The sequence below is a fragment of the Prionailurus viverrinus genome, chromosome B4, assembly GCF_022837055.1.
Source record: "Prionailurus viverrinus isolate Anna chromosome B4, UM_Priviv_1.0, whole genome shotgun sequence".
In the NCBI taxonomy this organism is placed as follows: Eukaryota; Metazoa; Chordata; class Mammalia; order Carnivora; family Felidae; genus Prionailurus; species Prionailurus viverrinus.
In genome coordinates this window covers 76,200,529-76,219,681 of record NC_062567.1, presented here as the reverse complement: position 1 = coordinate 76,219,681, position 19,153 = coordinate 76,200,529, and the positions used below count along the sequence as shown (strand labels likewise).

The window sequence follows — 19,153 nt, the reverse complement described above, 5'->3', positions numbered from 1 at the left end:
TTACTGTCAATGGACGACCTTTCAGGAACCCACCCATTCTTTAAAAGAAGGAATGGTAAAACATTGTTAATTCTTTACGTTTGTGTCTCTCCCACTATGGGCAAGGGGAGACATGATCTGGGAGGTTCCCACAGGTCTCCCATTCCCTGCCTCCACCCCCTGTGGATTTGTGATTCTGGTCCCCAGCGCACCACTTACTAGCCCTGTAACCTTGAGTCGATCCCATTTTCCTCTTTGGCCCGGCGTAGGGAAGTACCCTCTGCCAGACAACCCCAGTCCCCTGCCAGGGCCTCGAGGTCTCTCTTGGAATTCAATCCCCGTCTAACACATAGCCTTATTTTCCTTCGGGCCCACACCTGTCCCGCTGCTCCCTTTGCCTTAGAGACCAGGGAGAGGTGCCAGCTTTATAAGTGGCTGTATAAATAGTCATGGCTTCCAGCATGTTGGATGGAAGGGTTTGATACGTCTGGAACAATATTATCTCTGGACCTTGGCCATGAGAATGTGCAGGGCTGCTCTGAGACCTTGTGAGGGCTTGTGGCCCCAGAGCACCTGTTGGGTTTTACGAGAAAGAGAGACACTGCCTGATCCTTAGTTTCCGGGTAGGCCCTGGGATTCTAGTCAAAAGGATATCAGAGGTGGGGGTCCTGGCTGGTTTGGGGCCTGAAGGCTTCACTCTTGCTGCAAACACCCACCACAACCCAGAAATTAGGAGAGAGATTTCCCAGGGGTGTGCCTCTTGTGTGGGGCACCGCTTTCTCACCTCTGCAGGCAGGGCCTGTTAGAGATTGGAGGTGGGGCTCTCCCATATCCATTTCGCCCAGGCTGCAGGAACAGAGAGGCTGTGGGAATTCTTCATAGGCTCTGGTTCTTTCTGGGTTGGGAGGGAGGGTACCCAAGCTCTTGCATCACCAGTTTCCCCAGTGACCTTGACCAAGGCCTTCCTTTCTTTGTAGCTATTTCTTTCTTGTAAAATATGAAGGCTCTGGGCTGGTGGAGAATAGTGGTCTGAGGGAATGGGAAGCCCAGGCCAGGAGCTTCGATTCAGTCCCAGGACCCTGCTCTCCCTGATCTCTGTCACATCATTGCCTTCCCCTGCTGCCCAGGGGTCCAGAAACTCCTGTCTGAAGGAGATTAAAGGCCTCCATACCTACACCAGGGCCATAGCTGTCCCCTCCTTCCTGAGCAGAGGTGACTGACATTCTCCCTCCCTCCCTTTCTCTGTCCCCACACCCCTGCCACACTTCTGCGCTGCCCAGCAATATCCACCTCCAGACCTGGGAGGTGCAGGCTGAGATGGGGAGCAGATTTGTGGGGGCTACCCCTGCCTGTCACTCTGGCAACTCCTCTCGAACCCTGCCTCCCACTGCTGCCTGAGACTGTGATCTGGTGGCTGATAAGTGCCCTGGGCCTCACCCTCTTGGCAGCCCTGGGTTTCAGCACCTGGGAGACAAGCAGGGCAAGCTGGAGCCCTCAACGGACTTGCTCCTTCCCTTTAAGGAGAGTGCTGCTGGCAGGTGGGCAGAGCGGGGAGGGGAGGAAGAGGGCACGTCTATCTCCAGAGACCCCACATCTTCTGCGGTACATGTGGGCTCTGGAGTGGGAGTGCTTGGGTTCAGATCTCCACACCACCGTTGTCATCTGTGTATTCTTGAGCAAGTTACTGAGCTCTCTACGAAAATGAGAGTAATTATAAGAATGGCTTCCTTATACGGGCGCCTGGGAGGCTCAGTGGTTAGGTATCTGGCTCTTGACCTCAGCTCACGTCATGATCTCATGGGTCATGGGATTGAGCCCTGCATCGGGCTCTGTGCTGACAGCAAGGAGCCTTCTTGGGACTCTTTCTCTCCCTCGCTCCCTGCCCCTCCCCCCCTCTCTCTCTTTCCACCTCTCAAAATAAATTTAAAAAGATAGTTTAAAAGAATGGCTTCCTTATAACGTCGCTTCTAGATTGAGATTCTCCATGTTTTAGACCTAGCACCACGCACAGCCCACAGAAAGCACTTGGTAAGAGGTTACCACGATTGTGTATTCTTTTGTCCTTGAGCTGAATAGAATCTCAAGATTCAAGATTTCATTGGTTCTGCTGCTTCCTCCATGCCAGTGGGTTCAGAACTTTTCTGCCCATTAAAGCCTTCTGGGACCTTTAAAAAGTTCCAGAGCCCAGATCACAACACACCAGATCAGTGAAATCGGAGTCTGGGGGGGGGGGGGGGGAGTGCGGGGAGGCCCAGGCACCAGTAGTTGTTGAAGCTTTCCAGAGGATCCCAACATACAGCAAACTTAGAAACCACTGCTTTTGTTGACCAACCAACTGGTCGAGGGGTTTCCTATAGGGATAGCAGCTTGTTACAGAAACCTCACCCAGCATCCAATACTGACCTGAGGACAAGTATCTCTTTGAGGTCAAGTAAAACTCTCTCATGCTTCACCTTATGCCGAATTTCTCTTATCTTGAGAGGGAGCAGAGAATAGCTGTCACCCTATACCAAAGGTTCAGCTCTTTCCCCAAGGCCTTCACAGGGGGTGACAGCAGCCCACCAGGGGCCATCCAGCTGACCGGAGACAGACTGGGGTGTTGGCATTGGATGCTGGCTAGCTGGTCACAGCCAGAGACAAAGAAGCTTTCTAAATTCTGTCTGGGAGGGGCGCCTGGGTGGTGCAGTCGGTTAAGCGTCCGACTTCAGCCAGGTCACGATCTCGTGGTCTGTGAGTTCGAGCCCCGCGTCAGGCTCTGGGCTGATGGCTCAAAGCCTGGAGCCTGTTTCCGATTCTGTGTCTCCCTCTCTCTCTGCCCCTCCCCCGTTCATGCTCTGTCTCTCTCTGTCCCAAAAATAAATAAAAACGTTGAAAAAAAATTTTTTTTTAAATTCTGTCTGGGACTTCCTCTTTTATTTTACCATAACTTAATCATTCTCCCTATCCAGCCTGAGGGTGAATATAAACCTGGGTGAGCTTCCTGTTTATTTAGCTGGTACACACGTGGAAGAGTTAACTACATGGCATTCTTCATGACGGGGCTCGAAAATGAGTGTCGCCAGAGAGCACTGTAGCAGGTGAGAGAGAGGTGAGCTCACATGCTCTGGGGTCTTCAGGGGAGGCTGTGTGAGGGACCTCCCCCCCCCCCCCCCCGCCCCCCGCCTTGTATGACTCTTTGGAATTTCCAGTATGCTTTTCCATGTTTGATCTCAGCTACTCATTATAATCACCTTGTGAATCTGGTATTATTATCTTTGTTTTATGGGCCAGGAAAGAGAGGCTCAAGTGCTTGTCCAAGCCCTGGGGCCAGGAAGGGCGGAGCCAGGATTCAAAGCTGAACCCAAGGATCTTTTCCCACACCACGGCCGCTTCCTGTCTGGGATCTACCTCTGTTTTCATATGCCCTCTGTTTTCTCTGCCTCTTCTCTCTGCCTCTACCTGACGCAGAATCTTTGCCTTCAGGTACCTCTCCTACACTGACCCATCCCAACCCCTAGCTCCACTTCCTGTCCTTCCCCTGGCTCTGCTGGTTTTCTCCCCACATCTCCCGTGCCTGGGGCTGAGCCTTGGATTCCCTTCCCTACCAACAGCTCCTCGAGGTGGGGGGGTTAGGGCCAGGACTAAGGCTGTGCAGACCTAGTTCTGAGATGCCAGAACTAGGGTGGCAACTGTCCTGACTTACCTGGGACTATCCTGGTTTATGCACTGAAAGCCCAGGCAAAGCGGGGCAGTTGGTCATCTTACCAGGATCTGAGAGTAACTATATCTATGCTTCTTTAGTGCATGATTTTTTCTTTAAAAAAAATATTTTTTAATCTATTTATTTTGAGAGAGAGACAGAGTGTGAACAGGGGAGGAGCAGAGAGAGAGGGAGACACAGAATCTGAAGCAGGCTCCAGGCCCTGAGCTGTCAGCACAGAGCCCGACACAGGGCTCGAACTCACGAACTGCTAGATCATGACCTGAGCCAAAGTCAGAGCTCAACCGACTGAGCCCCCCAGGCACCCCGATGCTTTTTTCAATGCCTTAGAGCATTGGAGAAGTTTCCTTGAGAAATAGCTACTGATTCCTTTAAGCATCTGAGGCTCTGGAGTAAGGGACTTGCCTAAGATCACAGACTAGTAGAAGTAGGGCTGGGAGCTGAAACCAGTTTTTGTGACTGTAAATTTCAGGTTCACTCTCTCGTCTATCCCACAGTATCTCCTGGAGACGGTCCACTAAACAGTTATTAAGCAGAGAAGGTGTGGAGGCCTGAAGCTGCTCATATAGCCCCTCCCAGCCTAGGATGCCTTCTCACCGCTGCTCCCAGACACCTCTCTTGTTCTTTCCCACCACCCGCCTTTCCCACCTCTGTAGCTGTTGGCAGCTGTCATCTCAGCTCCTGCTTAAAAATTTAAAAAAAATTATTTATTTTTGAGAAAAAGAGACAGAGTGCAAGTGGGGGAGAGGCAGAGAGAGAGGGAGACACAGAATCCGAAGTAGGCTCCAGGCTCCGAGCTGTCAGCACAGAGCCCGACGTGGGGCTTAAACTCATGAACCTCGAGATCATGACCTGAGCCGAAGTCGGACGCTTAACAGACTGAGCCAGCCAGGCGCCCCTCAGCCCCATCTTTTGCAAAAAAGTTTACTTTTTGCTTAAATACGGAAGAAAAGGACATTTGAAATAGGAGGGAAAAAAATCCTCCCACAATCCTTAATAAATTGATTCCCTTTTTTTTCTGCTTTTTAAGTCTGCCTTCTGTGCATTTTTAATTTCTGTGAGTTCATAGCAGACAGGCTTGTGTATTAGCTTTCTTCACTTAACATCATATCATAAGCTTTCCCAACAATCTGCAACACCGTGTCCATGATGATAAGTTACCAGTTAGCTGTTTTTCTGGGTTATTTTCCCCACATTTATTATTATTATTATTATTATTATTACTAAAGCCACCATCTGTGTCCAGAGGGCAAGTACACATTTTTGGTGGCTGATGCTAATGCTTGGTGTATGAGCTGTACTCCGTGTCGGCTGGTAGTGCTTTACAGAATGTGGGGCCATACACCAGTGCTGGGCCACGGGCACTTTGTTACTGCTTTGAGAAGAGATAAATACAGAATTTGAGAATAACCACTTAGGAACGTACATTCCCCCCCCTTTTAACAATAGAACAATTTTATGTCTATTGATTCCAAAAATAAAAATTGGGGCTTGTGGTGTGCCTGGGTGGTTCAGTCGGTTGAGCATCCGACTCTTGATTTCAGCTCAGGTCATCATGGTCTTGTGGTTGTGGGGTTGTGGGACCAAGCCCCTTGATGGGCTCTGGGCGGGGTGAGGAGCCTGCTTGGGATTCTCTCTCTCCCTCTCCTTCTGCCCCTTCCCCCTGCTTGCACACACACACACACACACACACACACACACACACACTCTTTCTCTCTCTCAAAAAAGAAAAATTGGGCTTGTATTTTGTATATCTTTTTTTTTTTTTAATTTTTTTTCAACGTTTTTTATTTATTTTTGGGACAGAGAGAGACAGAGCATGAACGGGGGAGGGGCAGAGAGAGAGGGAGACACAGAATCGGAAACAGCCTCCAGGCTTTGAGCCATCAGCCCAGAGCCTGACGCAGGGCTCGAACTCACGGACCACGAGATCGTGACCTGGCTGAAGTCGGACGCTTAACCGACTGCGCCACCCAGGCGCCCCTATTTTGTATATCTTTAAAAAAATCTCCTTTTAAAAAAATGTTTGTGTATTTTGAGTGGGGGAGGGGCAGGGAAAGAGAGAGGGAGAGGCAGAATCCCAAGCAGGTTCCTCACTGTCAGCACAGAGCCTGACATGGGGCTGGATCTCATGAACCGTGAAATGACCTGAGCTGAAATCAAGAGTCAGATGCTTAACCGACTGAGCCATCCAGGCGCTCCAAAAAAAATCTCTCTTGAGGGGAAATTTATTTTTATTTCATTTTACCAAAGCATTGGTCTGCAATATGTTGGAAATAAAAAAAAGAGAGATTTCAGGATGGTTTGCCTTTTGGTCTAGAAGAGCAGGTTAGGTTCTGGTAGGTGCTGACAGCATCTGCAACCACATATACCTTGAGCACTATAGGACCTCATCTGCTTTGTGGCGGAGGAGACTGAGACCCATAGAGCAGCACACGACACACCCAGCAAGATGTGAACAGCCTTGGGCAGAGTGCCCCGGCTTTCACTTACACTCAATGACCACAGAACCATGTTTTCATGTGATTAAAATTTGGGGTGTGCACGGTGGTGATAACAGTGGGGAGCAGAAGCAGGGTGAAGGGAGGTCAGAACAACTCTTTCATCCCAACCAGGGTAATGCTATGGGAGCAGATGTCTCCACCCTTGTCCCCGCTGTGGTTGCAAGGCAGCTAGACAACCCCTTGCTTTGTCCCAGATCTCCTGGTCACACCCTAAGACAAACAGCTCAATGGTGGGAGTTTCTTAGGAAGATAGCAGCTACTGATTTGGGGGGAAAGTGTATAGGAGTTTCCAGCAACTCGATCCTGAGAGATTATTTTGCACTCTGATCTCAAAATGGCAAGAGATGAATGATAAATGATCAATTCAGGGAAGTTTATCTACAGTGCAATTTCTGCAACTCATAGGTGTGAGGTTTTAAACAGATGTTGTTGGCAGGCAAACTAAACATAAATATTCCCCTCCCAGGACTCGCAAGGTGCCCAGCCCAGCCAATGCACATATATATAGGGACTGAGCCAGATGGCTTGTCAAAGGAGGTCATAGCTCCTTCCCTCCCGGGTCTCTGCCTCCTTCCAGCTGGGCCTTCTCTTCTGGCTGCTTCTCTTGATGCTCTAGTAACCATGAGCCGCCAATTTAGCTCTCGGTCAGCATTTAGCTCCAGGAGCAGGCGGTTTTACAACATTAGCTCTTCCGTGGGCTCTGGTGGTGGGAGTCGGGCTGTAGGGTCTGTGTGTCAGGCCCGAGGCAGGTGTGGTGGTGGTGGGTATGGGGGCCACGCCAGGGGGTTTGGTTCTAGGAGCCTCTACAATCTGGGAGGCAGCAAAAGCATCTCCATTAGCCTAGTGGGGAGAAGTGCCAGTGGTTTCTGCCAGGGTGGGGGAGTGGGAGGGGGACTTGGAGGGGGCAGAAGCTTTGGGGGCGGTGGCTTCGGAAGTGGTGGCTTTGGGGGTGGTGGCTTTGGAGGTGGTGGCTATGGGGGAGGTGCTTTTGGGGGTAGCAGTTTTGGGCTTGGGAGCTTTGGTCCTTCCTGTCCCCCAGGGGGCATCCAAGAGGTGACTATTAACCAGAGCCTCCTGCAGCCACTTCACTTGGAGGTGGACCCTGAAATTCAGAAAGTCAAGACCCGGGAGCGGGAGCAGATCATGGCCCTCAACAACAAGTTTGCCTCCTTCATCGACAAGGTGAGTACCTCAGGGGCAGGCAGGTCTCTGCTCCCTGATCAAGTAACTGAGAGGGCTTTGTGCCCTGTTGCCTCTTACCACCTTGTGCTGTCTCAGTTCGGTGGTGACAATCACTTCCAGAAGTACATGTGCTGAGACCTTAAGAAAGGAGAGCATTTACCTCACTAGGCCTCAGTTTGACTTATTGAAGCAATTTATTTTTATTTTTTCCTTTTGATGGGAAAGCAGGTAAGAAGTGTGAAAATACCCACAGACAAAATACATGGTAAAGTAACTTCAATGTTGTTCATCATTATTCACTTTCCATCCACCTGCTCATCTGTCCATGCATCCATCCATCCATCCACCCACTCACCGATTCATCCATTCATCCCACAAACATTTACTAAACCTCTACTATATGTCAGATACAGTGCCAGGTGCTACAGGGCGACTAGGACATGGGTCCTGTCCTCAAGGAGCCATTCACAGCCTAGGTGAATGCCCTGGGGAGGGGGTATCACTGGGGATTAAAGTGATAGCATACTAAGTAGGATTCTGTCAGAGTTCCTTGTTTTAGCTCATCTAAGGCCAAGGATGAGCCAGATGGAGCCATTGAAGTTCCTCTCCCTAGTTCCCTAATTAAACCTCAGAGTAGAGCTAGTCCAGACCCAAAGCAGCAAGCAGAAGCTGGTAGAAGGTCTATGGTGAAGATCTTCCTCCAGCATTTCCTTGTGTCCACAGGTGGAGGCACAGCAGCCACTGGAGGCTCCCTCAGAACGTTCTTTGCTCTTGGGGATGTAGTGGGAAGAACCCTAGGGCACAAAGGCCCCTGGATGCTCGGTGACTTTCCCTTAGTCCCAGAGGAATTCAGTGTTGAGGCCAGAGCCTGACCTGTGGTCTGAATGTAGAGTAATCATGGCCAAAGTCTACCATTGTGCTGTATGCCCAGCCTCTGATATCTGGGCAAATGCTGGGGACAGGATGGAGTGTGTGAGCTGAGGGAAGAAGGGTAAGAGAGGTGAGGCCCAAAGATGGCCACACAGGAGTTCAACAGAGCAAAGTGCTTCTGGCTACTTCTGATCACCTTGGACGGGAAATTTGAGTGCATATCACCACACCTCAGGCATGGGCAGGGACTGGGAGGGCTTGGCTGGAGCAAGGAAGCAACAGGTGAAGGAGACACCACTGGAGATCAAGACTAGGACAAAGGAGGAGCAGGGAGAGAGAGGGCTGGAGGTCAATGAAATGGCCATGGGCTATTGGCAACTGATACCCTAGGACTCATTTGATTGTGGTTCCTGCCACTTAGATGACATTTGTTTCATTTTATGGCATGGGGCTGTGGGCAGAGGTCAAGTTGCAGGAGACTGTGGCAACCTGTCCTTCCTTACGGGGATGGCTTGTCATGACCATGAGGAAAGAGCCCTCATCCAGGAGGGCTCTGGCTTGGCTGAAAGGGAGAAGGATTCTACTGCAGTGGATTCTGACTCTAGTTTCTGATCTGGTCTTTTTTGCTCTCACCCTTAATCCTATTTGGCCCATTCTCAGAACCACAGGAGAGCCATCTTTTAAAAACATCACATCATGGGTCACCTGGGTGGCTCAGTGGGTTAAGCATCTGACTTCAGCTCAGGTCATGGTCTCACAGTTCATGGGTATGAGCCCCGCATCGGGCTCTCTGTTGACAGCATGGAGCCCACTTCAGATCCTCTGTCTCCCTCTCTCTCTGCCCCTCCCCTGCTCGCACTCTTTCTCTCTCTTTCTCAAAAAACAATAAACATTAAAAAAAACCCATCACATCACTTCTCTGTTTGAATCCTCCACTAGATGTTTGTCTCATTTGGAATAAAAGCCAAGCTCCTACAAGGCCCTATGTGGCCTGGCCCTCCAACCCACAGCTGCTGCTAACCCCTGGCTTGCATTTGTGAGAATTAGGCAACATTGCCACCACTGGGTGGAACAGGAGTCAAGCTGCAAGTGTTAGTGAACAGAATGAGGGCTGGAGCTTTGCTCCCCAGGGTACACACTCATTGTCTGCAGTGACCCTACGCTCTCTCCCTGCCTCCTTTCCTGTTTCTCTCTTGCTTTCCAGCACACGATTTCATTTTTGCATCCTCCAGCACCGCAAGCCTGTCTCAGGGCCTTTGCTCTCACCATTCCTTCTGCTTTGAACTCCTGCTTCCCAAGAGTGGTCTGGCCTCCTCCCTCATCTCTGTCAGGTGTTTTCTCAGATGCCACTATCTTAGCGAGGTTTCCCTGATCCCCCCCACCCCCCTTTTTAATGTTTATTTATTTATTTTGAGAGAGAGGGAGAGAGAGAACACCAGTGTGAGTGGGGGAGGGGCAGAGAGAGAGAGAGAGGGAGAGAGAGAATCTCAAGCAGAACTGCATTCAGTGCGGGGCTTGATCTCATGACTATGAGATCATGACCTGAGCTGAAATCAAGAGTCGGACACCCAACCAACCTAGCCACCTGGGGCCCCTGATCTCCCTTTTTGAAGTAGCCCCTTCATACTAGCATCCTTATCCAACATCCCTGTGTTACTTTTCTCCATTGCGCCTCAGGCCATTTGACACGCTATATAGTTCACATGACTCTGAGTATAGACTCTCCACCCTGGCATAGAGGATTCAAGCTCAGATGAACAAAGCCAGGATGGTATTCCCATGGGAAGAGATGGACCTCACTCCTTTCCTTCCCAAGGTCCCCTTTCCTTGTCATTGATTCCACAACAGACTTTGTCTCCATTTCCACTCTGGGAGGGCCCAAGCCTGACACCTGAATGGCTGACTTGTATTTCAACCTGTATTTTTTTGAGTACTTATCATGTGCCAGGGACTCTTCTGGGTGTTGGAGATTCAATTATAAACAAAACAAAGTCCCTGCCTTCCAGGAGTTTCCATTCTATTCAGAGAGACAGCTGTCCACACTCAGAGGTAATTCCAAATTCCTTAGCATTTCGTTAGTCCATGACACTTATGAGCTGTCTTCCCTGTGTTGGGTACTGTGTATTCATGGGTCTGATTGCCTTGTGTCCACAGGATAATAAGGCAGACATGGGCCTGCCTTCCTGAGGCTCCCCCCAGCAGGGGAGGGATGTGCTCAAATAGCACCAGGTGATGACAAATCACGATGGATGCTAAGGGGAAGGAAGGGTGGGCTATGAAGGCGAGACCCCAGGGAGATGCTACCTTCATTGAGTTCAGAAAGGTACATGGGAGTTAGCCAGGCAAAGAGTTGGGGAGAGCTGGGCTGCCGGAGGCAGTGAGAGGTCCCTGTGGCTGGAGTGTCACGAGTAGGAGGGAGAGGGCCATGACAGGCCAAGGGGGTATGCTTTTTCCAGCAAGTTCAGCTTAGCATGATGCTAAGTTTCATCTGTGCTGATGGGACACAGCCCAGGAGGGTTTGTGTGGCAGGCGGGGTGGGGGGGGGGGGACTGGGAAAAAATCACAACAGCTCTCAGTGATTTTTCAAATGATTAAATCCCATTAAAACTGCCTGGTACTCCCTGCAGCCCGTGCAGGTTGGGTGGCACGGTTTCTTTTGCTGGTGTGCTCCCGAGGTACCGTGTGCGTGGGGGGAGAGGATGCTACAGCTCTGTTTGATGGGGAGATTCCTCATGGGCCCATGAGACTGTTTCCTTTCAGTCCCCACAATACTGAGCACAGGGCTGAGACCCCGTGTCCGACTGATTTCTCCGCCTCCCGGCAGAGCCGCTGTGAAGCAAACTAGGCCAGGCAGCTGGCATTTCCCACGGGGGTGTTTCCAGCTGAGACAACTTGTGTGAGCTCCTTGCCTTTCTCTAGAGGGGCCGTCTTGATTCTCCGAGCCCTGGATACGCTGTGCGGTTGCCCATCTTCCTACCCGTGGGGGTGCTTCTGCCTGGTGTGAACTTGGACGTCTCTTGCTCTTAGGTGCGATTCCTGGAGCAGCAGAACCAGGTGCTACAAACCAAATGGGAGCTGCTGCAACAGGTGAACACCTCTACTCGGACCAATAACCTGGAGCCTGTCTTGGAGAGCTACATCGGCGAGCTACAGAGGCAGGTGGATTTTCTCAATGCGGAGCAGATGCGCCAGAACGCAGAAATCAGGAGTATGCAGGACATCGTGGAGGACTACAAGAGCAAGTGAGACCCCAGGCAGGCCGAGGGGGTCAGGGAGAAGCATGGCAGGGAACTGGTTCAGGGGCAAGACGTTCTTAACATTGGTGTTCATGTGCGAGGGGTGGACCGGGGTCCTCAGGTACAGAGGGCACCATCTTGCTTATGGCAGGTCTGGTAGGATGGTTCTGCCAGGCAGCTCTCAATTGTGTTGGGTGAGGAGGGGCAGACTCTCCTCGTGGTGCTGGACCCCGAGGAGCCAAGTTCCAGTGGGTTTGGCCTTTCTGAGCTGCTTACAGCCTGTCTTTCTAAGCCTTTAGTTTTCGCCTTCTTAAAGTAAGGATGGTAAGCCCTCTTCCTGTTGGGTTGCCGTGACAGGTGCGTCTGGGATCTCCGACTCTGGTGTGTGGCAGGCTGGTTGAGGAGGCTGGAATGCGGCGGGGTGTTTGCGTTTCTAGTGTGCTCCCACGTGATGCTGGTGCTGGTGGACTGGGGACCACACTTTGAGAACCACTTGTGTAGATGACATTATGCTTAACAAATTCCTAGACTGCGTCTGCACATATAAGCACTAGCTATTGTTCATCGTAACGGTGGGGACGTGTCTGATTCCAGATCAGCAGCTTCTATGTCATGCAGACAGCACAGTGTCCTCGCCCTCCCCATGCTCGGGGTGCGGGGTGCTACTCTTGACATCATCCTGGCATGCCGATCAGAGAGTCAAGAGTGTGTGACTCAAAAAGGGAAAGATAAAACTCAGCCTCAAGGTGTGTGTGTGTGGGGGGGGCAAAAATGTAGGTGACAGTTTTTCTCTTTAAAATAATTTAGTAAACATATTTATGTTCTCAACTGCAAAAAAAAATGAGTGAGTGTGACAAATTTACAAAAGAAAAACGGAACTTCTGGGAGTGTTCTGTGTGGCTCTGCACTTTCCACGTTGGGTTGTTGTCCCTTTCGTTGACCTGGAAGGCCAGGAGCTGGCTCTGGCTGCTTGCCAGTGAGAGTGGCAGGCCCCGGCGGGGGTAGCCCAAGTCCAGGACAGTAAAAGTTTGGGAAATTCCAAGCCTCCTGCGGTGAGGAGAAATCTCAAGGAGTCAAGGTCAGCCTCTGTAGCCTGTCTATGGTTCTTACCTCCCCCCACAGATATGAGGAAGAAATCAACCGGAGGACCAGCACTGAGAATGACTTTGTCGTCTTGAAGAAGGTGAGGGATGGGAGTGGTCCAAGGGGGGAGGGGTTGTGGGCCCCGGGGGCTGAGCAGAGTGAAGAAATCTTGTGGGATGCTGTGTGACCAAGGGGTGGACAGGGTGACCACTGCAGACAGCTCGTTGAGGGTGTGGCATGAATGCCAAGCCTTTGCACTAAAGGCTTAAGTCTGCAAAGTGATGTTGGTAGGAATCTTGAGGCCTCTTTTAGTGTTTATCTGTCCACAGTCCTGAAAGTGAGGTTCAAATAACTGACCCCTTTTGAGTGCCAGTTACGTGCAGCCTTGGGACCTGAGGAGGGCCTGGGGTGCTGTGTGTGACTGACTAGGATGAGGGCCTTGGTGGCACATTTCCTTCTGGCCAGGAAAGCCAGGGTTTTTGCAGATCCCTCAGTGGAGCGAGGTGTGGAAATTTGCAGGCAAGGAAATAAACCCAGAGACGCTTTGCCACTTGTCCGGGTCACCCAGTGAGCTGGTGGCAGGCAACACCTGGGCAATGAAGTCAGACTATCTTTGCTTGCTGTTCAGGACGTGGATGCTGCTTACATGGGCAAGGTGGACCTACAGTCCAAGGCGGATGCTCTGTTTGGGGAGGTCAATTTCCTGAAATATTTATTTGAGATGGTGAGTTCAGTCCTCACGAGAAACCCTTTTCTTTCCTCACATCTCACAAGGGGTGTGGGCTGTTAGAGGGGGAGGCCTGACATCCAACATGACCCACTTAGGGATTCCTCTCCCCAGTCACCTCAACTCTGTGCGATGGGAGTTAGCCTCCCAAGCCCCAGTGCTTAGATTCCTGGGTGGGGGTGCTGGAGGTGGGAGGCAGGGAGAGTCCTGAGAGAGGAAATGGAGCAGCCCTTGATTCTACCCGGAAATGAGGTTAATACCTGGGACATACAGGGGCAAAGTCGGCCAGAAAGCATCAGTGCTGGGAAGCCAACAGGGCTACTGGGAATTCTGTAGGAGAGGACAGTGTGGATCCTAAAAGGAACAAAGACGACACCTGCAGGGGTGAAGGATAATATGCTCCTGCCACCTCTGGCCCAGTGGTGGCTCATGGCTAAGTTGTGGGCGCCTGCCCTGTCTTGGGTCTCTCCATTCGGCAGATGAGAGAGCTGAGGGGCCAAGAGACTCAATCTCTAGCTCAGTGACTCAGCTGGTTGCTGGTAGAGCCCAGGCTCCCAAGTGAGTGAGTGGGTTACACAAGTGGAGTCCTTTCTACTGCCTCTGAGAGCTCATGTAGTTTTTAGGGAGCAAGTCTGCCCATCAGAGGGCCCAATCCAAGATGGCAGCCAAGCCGAGTTAGGTGGGAGAGAGGGCACAGGAGAGGGAGGATGGGCAGGTGGTGCCTACAGGGGCTCTGAGTTTAGGCTCCTTTCTTTTCCCCAGGGCTAGGTCTGGGGACCATTACCTTTAGTTAAGTCACCTCTCGGTGCACAACCATTCACAGAGCTTTCCCCAAGACTCCCATCTGGCCCAGGCTTCTGGCTTCCCCAGAGAGGCTTGAGGGGACAGTAGAGGGAAACTGAGGCCCTGGGAGGAGAGTGGAAAGAGTCAGCCTGTGGTCCATGCCTCGCAGGAGCTGTCCCAGATGCAGACACACATCAGTGACACCAATGTCATCTTGTCTATGGACAACAACCGCTCCCTGGATCTGGACAGCATCATTGACGCAGTGCGGGCCCAGTATGAGCTGATCGCACAGAAGAGCAAGGACGAGGCCGAGGCGCTGTACCAGACCAAGGTGAGCATGCTGCTCCCCTCCCCCCAGACTTGGAACCCAAACCAAACATATCCCCCTGAACTTGTATCGGCTTTCTCTTACTTCGGAGGTAATAGATGCATATGTATATGTATCTATATACATTTTATACACATATATACAATTTCATTTACTCCTTACAACAACCCTGTGAGGTAAGGATTTGACTATCCCTAGTTTGAAGATAATAGAGTCTGAGATCTCCTACTTTCCCTTGGGTCTGATGGGTGGTAAGTGGCGAAGGCAGAGTGTAAATGTAGGTGTCCTGTCTACAAACCCATGCCCTAAAGCACTGTAATGTTTTTATTCTTTTTTCATAATGACATCTTCAAAAAGATTTTCTTTAACATTTATTTATTTTTGAGAGAGAGAGAGAGAGAGAGAGAGCACAAGTGGGGGAGGGGCAGAGAGAGAGGGAGACACAGAATCCAAAGCAGGCTCCAGGCTCAGGGCTGTCAACACAGAGCCTGACGAGGGGCTTGAACTCACAGACCACAAGATTGTGACTTGAGCTGAAGTTGGACGCTTAACCGACTGAGCCACCCAGGTGCCTCTCTCTTTTTTTTTTTTTTGAGAGTAAAGGAGAGAGAATCTTAAGCAGGCTCCCAGGCTCAGCACAGAGCCCGGTGCAGGACTCAATCTCACGATCATGAGCCAAAATCAAGAGTTGGACGCTTAACCAACTGAGCCGCTCAGGTGCCCCCATAATGACATCTTCTAACCTATAGTTTTGCACTTTTCTCTTTCACTTATTATTTATGAATTCCGTTCTGTGTCATTAAATATTCTACATTATTTTTAATAGCAGCGTGGTATTCCATGGTAAGAATATGCCCTCATCAAATAAACATCTTTGTGGCCACGTCTTTGGGCACATCTTTGATCACTTCTTTAATACAGACCTTTTTGGAGGATGAAGATTGTAGTTAAGGGTCAAAGGCCACTCGCTACATTTTAAACTCCTGGCACTTGAGATCTGCCTTCTTGATTCCAATCCTGGCGGGCCTGTGACCCACTGTCTTGCAGACAAGTAGTTCTGAGTGGCACACATGTCAGCACCAGACTGGGGAGGGAGATGGTCAACAGTGACAGCATCAGAATTCAGAGAGTCCCCTGGGCCTACCCTCCCCCTTGCTTCCTCCAGAGCCCTGCCTGTGGGTTCCTACTGATGGGGCCACGGAGACACAGAAATGAGATAGGGAAGAGAATGGGAATAAACAAGGAACATGCTGAGGGCCTCTGAGGAAATGGGGTCCTGGCTGCTAGGGAAATCATCCTGGAAAAGGGTAGGAGGAATATGATGTGTTGGCAAAAGTGAAGGGGTCCCAGTGTGGGGAAGGGCCAATGGTAAGGCTTAGGCGAGGGAAAAGGGGGTGAAAAAGTGTATCCAGGAGCAGATTTATCTGTGCGGGATGTGAGTCTGGCCCAGAGACTGGTGAGAAGGAGGGCGGCTTGAACAAGATTGTGTGTGTGTGTGTGTGTGTGAGACGTCACAGCTCAGGTGAGGGAGCTATAGCACAGGAGTGGGGGTATGGGGGTATCACCCCTCTGGTGGCAGGCGGGGGTGGGGGCGTACTCTGGGAACTGTCCTGGGGAGAGTAGTTTGGGGCAGGGTCTGGGAAGGCAGACTCACACCGTCTTGGAGGGCCTCCTGGCTATGATGCTGCCCCTGCCCCTCAGTACCAGGAGCTCCAGATCTCCGCGGGCAGGCATGGAGACGAGCTCAAGAGCAGCAAGATGGAGATTGCTGAGCTGAACCGAACCATCCAGCGGCTGCAAGCAGAGATCAGCAACATCAAGAAGCAGGTGAGAAGGAGGCTCAGGGCGGGCTGAGTAGACGTGCCTGCTGCCTCCCACAAGGCCCTGGCAGAAGGGGCTCCTGAAACTTCAACCCCCACCCTGGTGACCGTCTCCTGAGCAGATCGACCAGATGCACGTGGCCATTTCGGATGCCGAGGAGAGAGGAGAGCAGGCCCTTCAGGATGCGCAGCAGAAGCTCCAAGACATGGAGGCCGCCCTGCAGCAGGCCAAGGAGGAGCTGGCCCGGCTGCTACGGGACTACCAGGCGCTGCTGGGGGCGAAGCTGTCCCTGGATGTGGAGATCGCCACCTACCGGAAGCTGCTGGAGGGCGAGGAGAGCAGGTGGGCCATGCTTCTGGGGACAAGTTCGGGCTGCACCCCTGGAGCAGTGGGAGGACGACCCCAGCTTCTCTGGGAAGACCGGAACCCTGGGCCGAGCAGAAACATTCAAGTCAGAAGCAGAGGATGTGTGAGTCGGCAGGGTCATTGCCATCATTCCTGCCTCCAAGCAGAATGCCCCTCTACCCCAATCTAAGCCATTGCAGCCAATGCGAAATGCCTCCAAGAAACTGCTTAACCCCCCCCCCCCCCCCCAGCCCCATACTCCCTGACCGCCTGGGCCTGCGTGCCCACCTTTCCCCAAAGCCTGGGGACAGCTGTCACTTCGAGCGGGTGTCTCTGCTCCTGATGTCTGCGGGCTGTGACCTGCCTTCCCTCGGGCTTCGGGGGTCTGGCTGATGTTTGTGCTTTGGTTTTGCAGGATGTCAGGGGAGCTGCAGAGCCACGTCAGCATCTGTGAGTAGCAGAGCCCAGGCCCCGGAGGGCCGGGTGGAGCCGGGTGGGGGGAGGGCCCCGGAGGGTTGAGCTGCAGGCACTGGTGAGGTTTCAGCCTTGTGGTTTCGGGTTCTGCGCCGCGGGAGTGAGCAGACAAGCTGCAGGGCCTGGGGAACTTCGCTGAAAGAAGCGGTTATGGTTCTAGCCCTTATTCATTTCAATCTTTATGATACAATCATCCGTAGCCGCTTGGAACCCTTTAAGGTATAGCGATGATGAAAACGGGTCCGGACGTCACTCTGTCCTGGGAGGGATACTTGAAAAAACGGGAAGCCTTTCATCCGATGTATCGTTTTGCAAGTCAGATGCTGCCAGCAATTACGGATGTCCCAGAGCGGTGCGGGCGGTGCAGGCTGGTGCCCGCAGGGAACCCCCTCCCCCACCCCCAGCCCCAGTCCTTCTGACCCCTGTGCCTTCGGGCTGCCCTCTCCCCACAGCGGTGCAGAGCAGCCAGACTACCGTCAGCGGCGGCGGAGGCGGCGGTGGCCGAGGCTCTGGAGCTTACGGCGGTGGCTACAGTGGCGGCAGCTCCCTCAGAGGCAGCGGCTACAGCGGGGGCTCCCGAGGGGGCGGTGGAGGTGGTTATTCGGGCGGCAGCAGCGGGAGCTATGGAGGAAGCAGCAGGGGCAGCAGCAAGTACGGAGGCAGAGGCGGCGGGGGCTCCTCCCGCGTGCAGATCATCCAAACCTCCACCAACACCTCCCACAGGCGAATCCTGGAGTAGAGGGAAGGCTCACACGCCCCGCAGCGGCAGGGCTCTCGCCTATCCCCTCCCCCCACGCCCTTCCTGAACCCCTCTCACCTTTTTCTTATGGGTCGCAGCAGTTTTGCCAATACATTCGTTCCACTCTAGCTGGGGAAGCAGGTGGATAGTGGGTCACCCCCAATAGCAGATCTATCTTCGGACGGTGCTGGCTGGCAGGCGGCAGAGTCACAGCCAGGCACACTCAACTCAGACTCCACTCAGCTGGCCCTGCTCCTGCCCCTGGGGACACCCAAGGGCCCCAGTTTAGAGATGGAGGAAAAAGAGCCTCGAAGTGTATCTACGAAGCGGATAATAGAGAGTTAATGTCAAGGACCCCAGGTACTTCACTCCCAGGCTCCCTTTCCTGCACCTGGGCTGCTCTGTGAGCAATAATCCACCCCTTAGGGGACCCACAGAATGAGGCCTCCGGGTGAGTAGCTTGGCAAGGGGAACCTCTGTGTCTGGGGCCCGTTACTGCCTGTTGGTCTGTTAGCCTCATATTTTCATTTTCTCCATCCCTGAAGAGTGTGGGTTTGCGATCCTCATCAGATGCCTGCAAGTGATGTCTGATCTTGATTCTGAATCTCTTGTCTTAAGAAGCATTATCTTCTGGGTGAACAGCCCAAGGTGGGAGTATTTCAGAAGGCATTCGTCCTTGTCCTCGGGAAGGACTAATGATCCCTAAATGGAGGAGTCGATGGACAACAACCCAGTTCTGTCCTGTCTTGCCCTTCTGAAAGAAAGCTCCATTCTTTGGGAGCCTGGCCCTCCCTCAACTCTGCTCCATAATGGCCCTCCTGAGAATTGTCTAGGAGGCTGTGTCCAGGCCCTGGAGAGTTTGAGGGTCAGACATGGGTCTTGGGAGGGTTCAGTCCTGAACCAGTTTGGAAGCTGCCTGTTATTTATAAGGAAGCTTAGTGCCCTCTCCTAGGTCTCAAAGTCCCTTCTGCCTCCTGTTCTCTGTGACTGAGCACTTTGTGAGAATCTGATGCTTGAAATGTGCCGCAGGGGACAGGAAGGGGAAACTATCGGCCACCTAGTGGGCCTTGAGAGGGGGAAGGTGGCTTTACTTCTGGAGTCACCCGCACTTGTTTGTTGAGTGTCCTAATACAACCTCCAAGTCCATGATTCTCTTGGGGCATCTGATGGGCTCAGCGTGGGTCCCTTGGGGAGTGCTCTGACTTTATCATTTCCTGGTTGAAGCTTGTACCTTGAAGGGCTTGACATTTTTGGTGTTTCTACAATAAAATTTTCTGTGATCTCAAACTGCTGTTTGGTCAGAGATAAGTTATTTCCTTTTAAATTTCTGTAGGCCTCTGAAATTATTCGTATTTGGGAAGTAAGGTTTATTATTTTTA

At 52.0% G+C, this 19,153-nt stretch overlaps 1 protein-coding gene and 1 long non-coding RNA gene across 2 annotated transcripts; one reads left to right on the top strand and one right to left on the bottom strand.

Moving 5' to 3' along the window:
- The first annotated feature begins 6,804 nt into the window (after window positions 1-6,804).
- On the top strand, window positions 6,805-17,802 carry LOC125170823 (keratin, type II cytoskeletal 1b-like). The gene is made up of 9 exons (XM_047867664.1): window positions 6,805-7,365; window positions 11,263-11,477; window positions 12,594-12,654; window positions 13,183-13,278; window positions 14,234-14,398; window positions 16,097-16,222; window positions 16,338-16,558; window positions 16,977-17,011; window positions 17,488-17,802. The coding sequence occupies exons 1-9, from the start codon at window positions 6,805-6,807 to the stop codon at window positions 17,772-17,774; spliced, it is 1,767 nt and encodes a 588-aa protein (XP_047723620.1). The 3' UTR covers window positions 17,775-17,802.
- On the bottom strand, window positions 15,020-17,405 carry LOC125170824 (uncharacterized). The gene is made up of 4 exons (XR_007154104.1): window positions 16,850-17,405; window positions 16,530-16,644; window positions 16,050-16,189; window positions 15,020-15,479 (listed from the first exon to the last, which is right to left on the bottom strand). It is a non-coding gene; the product is annotated as an uncharacterized LOC125170824 (long non-coding RNA).
- Window positions 17,803-19,153: the final 1,351 nt, after the last annotated feature.

Excerpts from the sequence above, each read along its gene's own strand:
- LOC125170823 (XM_047867664.1), top strand. The coding sequence starts at position 6,805 with ATGAGCCGCCAATTTAGCTCTCGGTCAGCATTTAGCTCCAGGAGCAGG. Across the intron at positions 12,655-13,182 it reads ACTTTGTCGTCTTGAAGAAG|GACGTGGATGCTGCTTACAT; the intron begins GTGAGGGATGGG and ends CTTGCTGTTCAG. Across the intron at positions 16,559-16,976 it reads CTGGAGGGCGAGGAGAGCAG|GATGTCAGGGGAGCTGCAGA; the intron begins GTGGGCCATGCT and ends TTGGTTTTGCAG.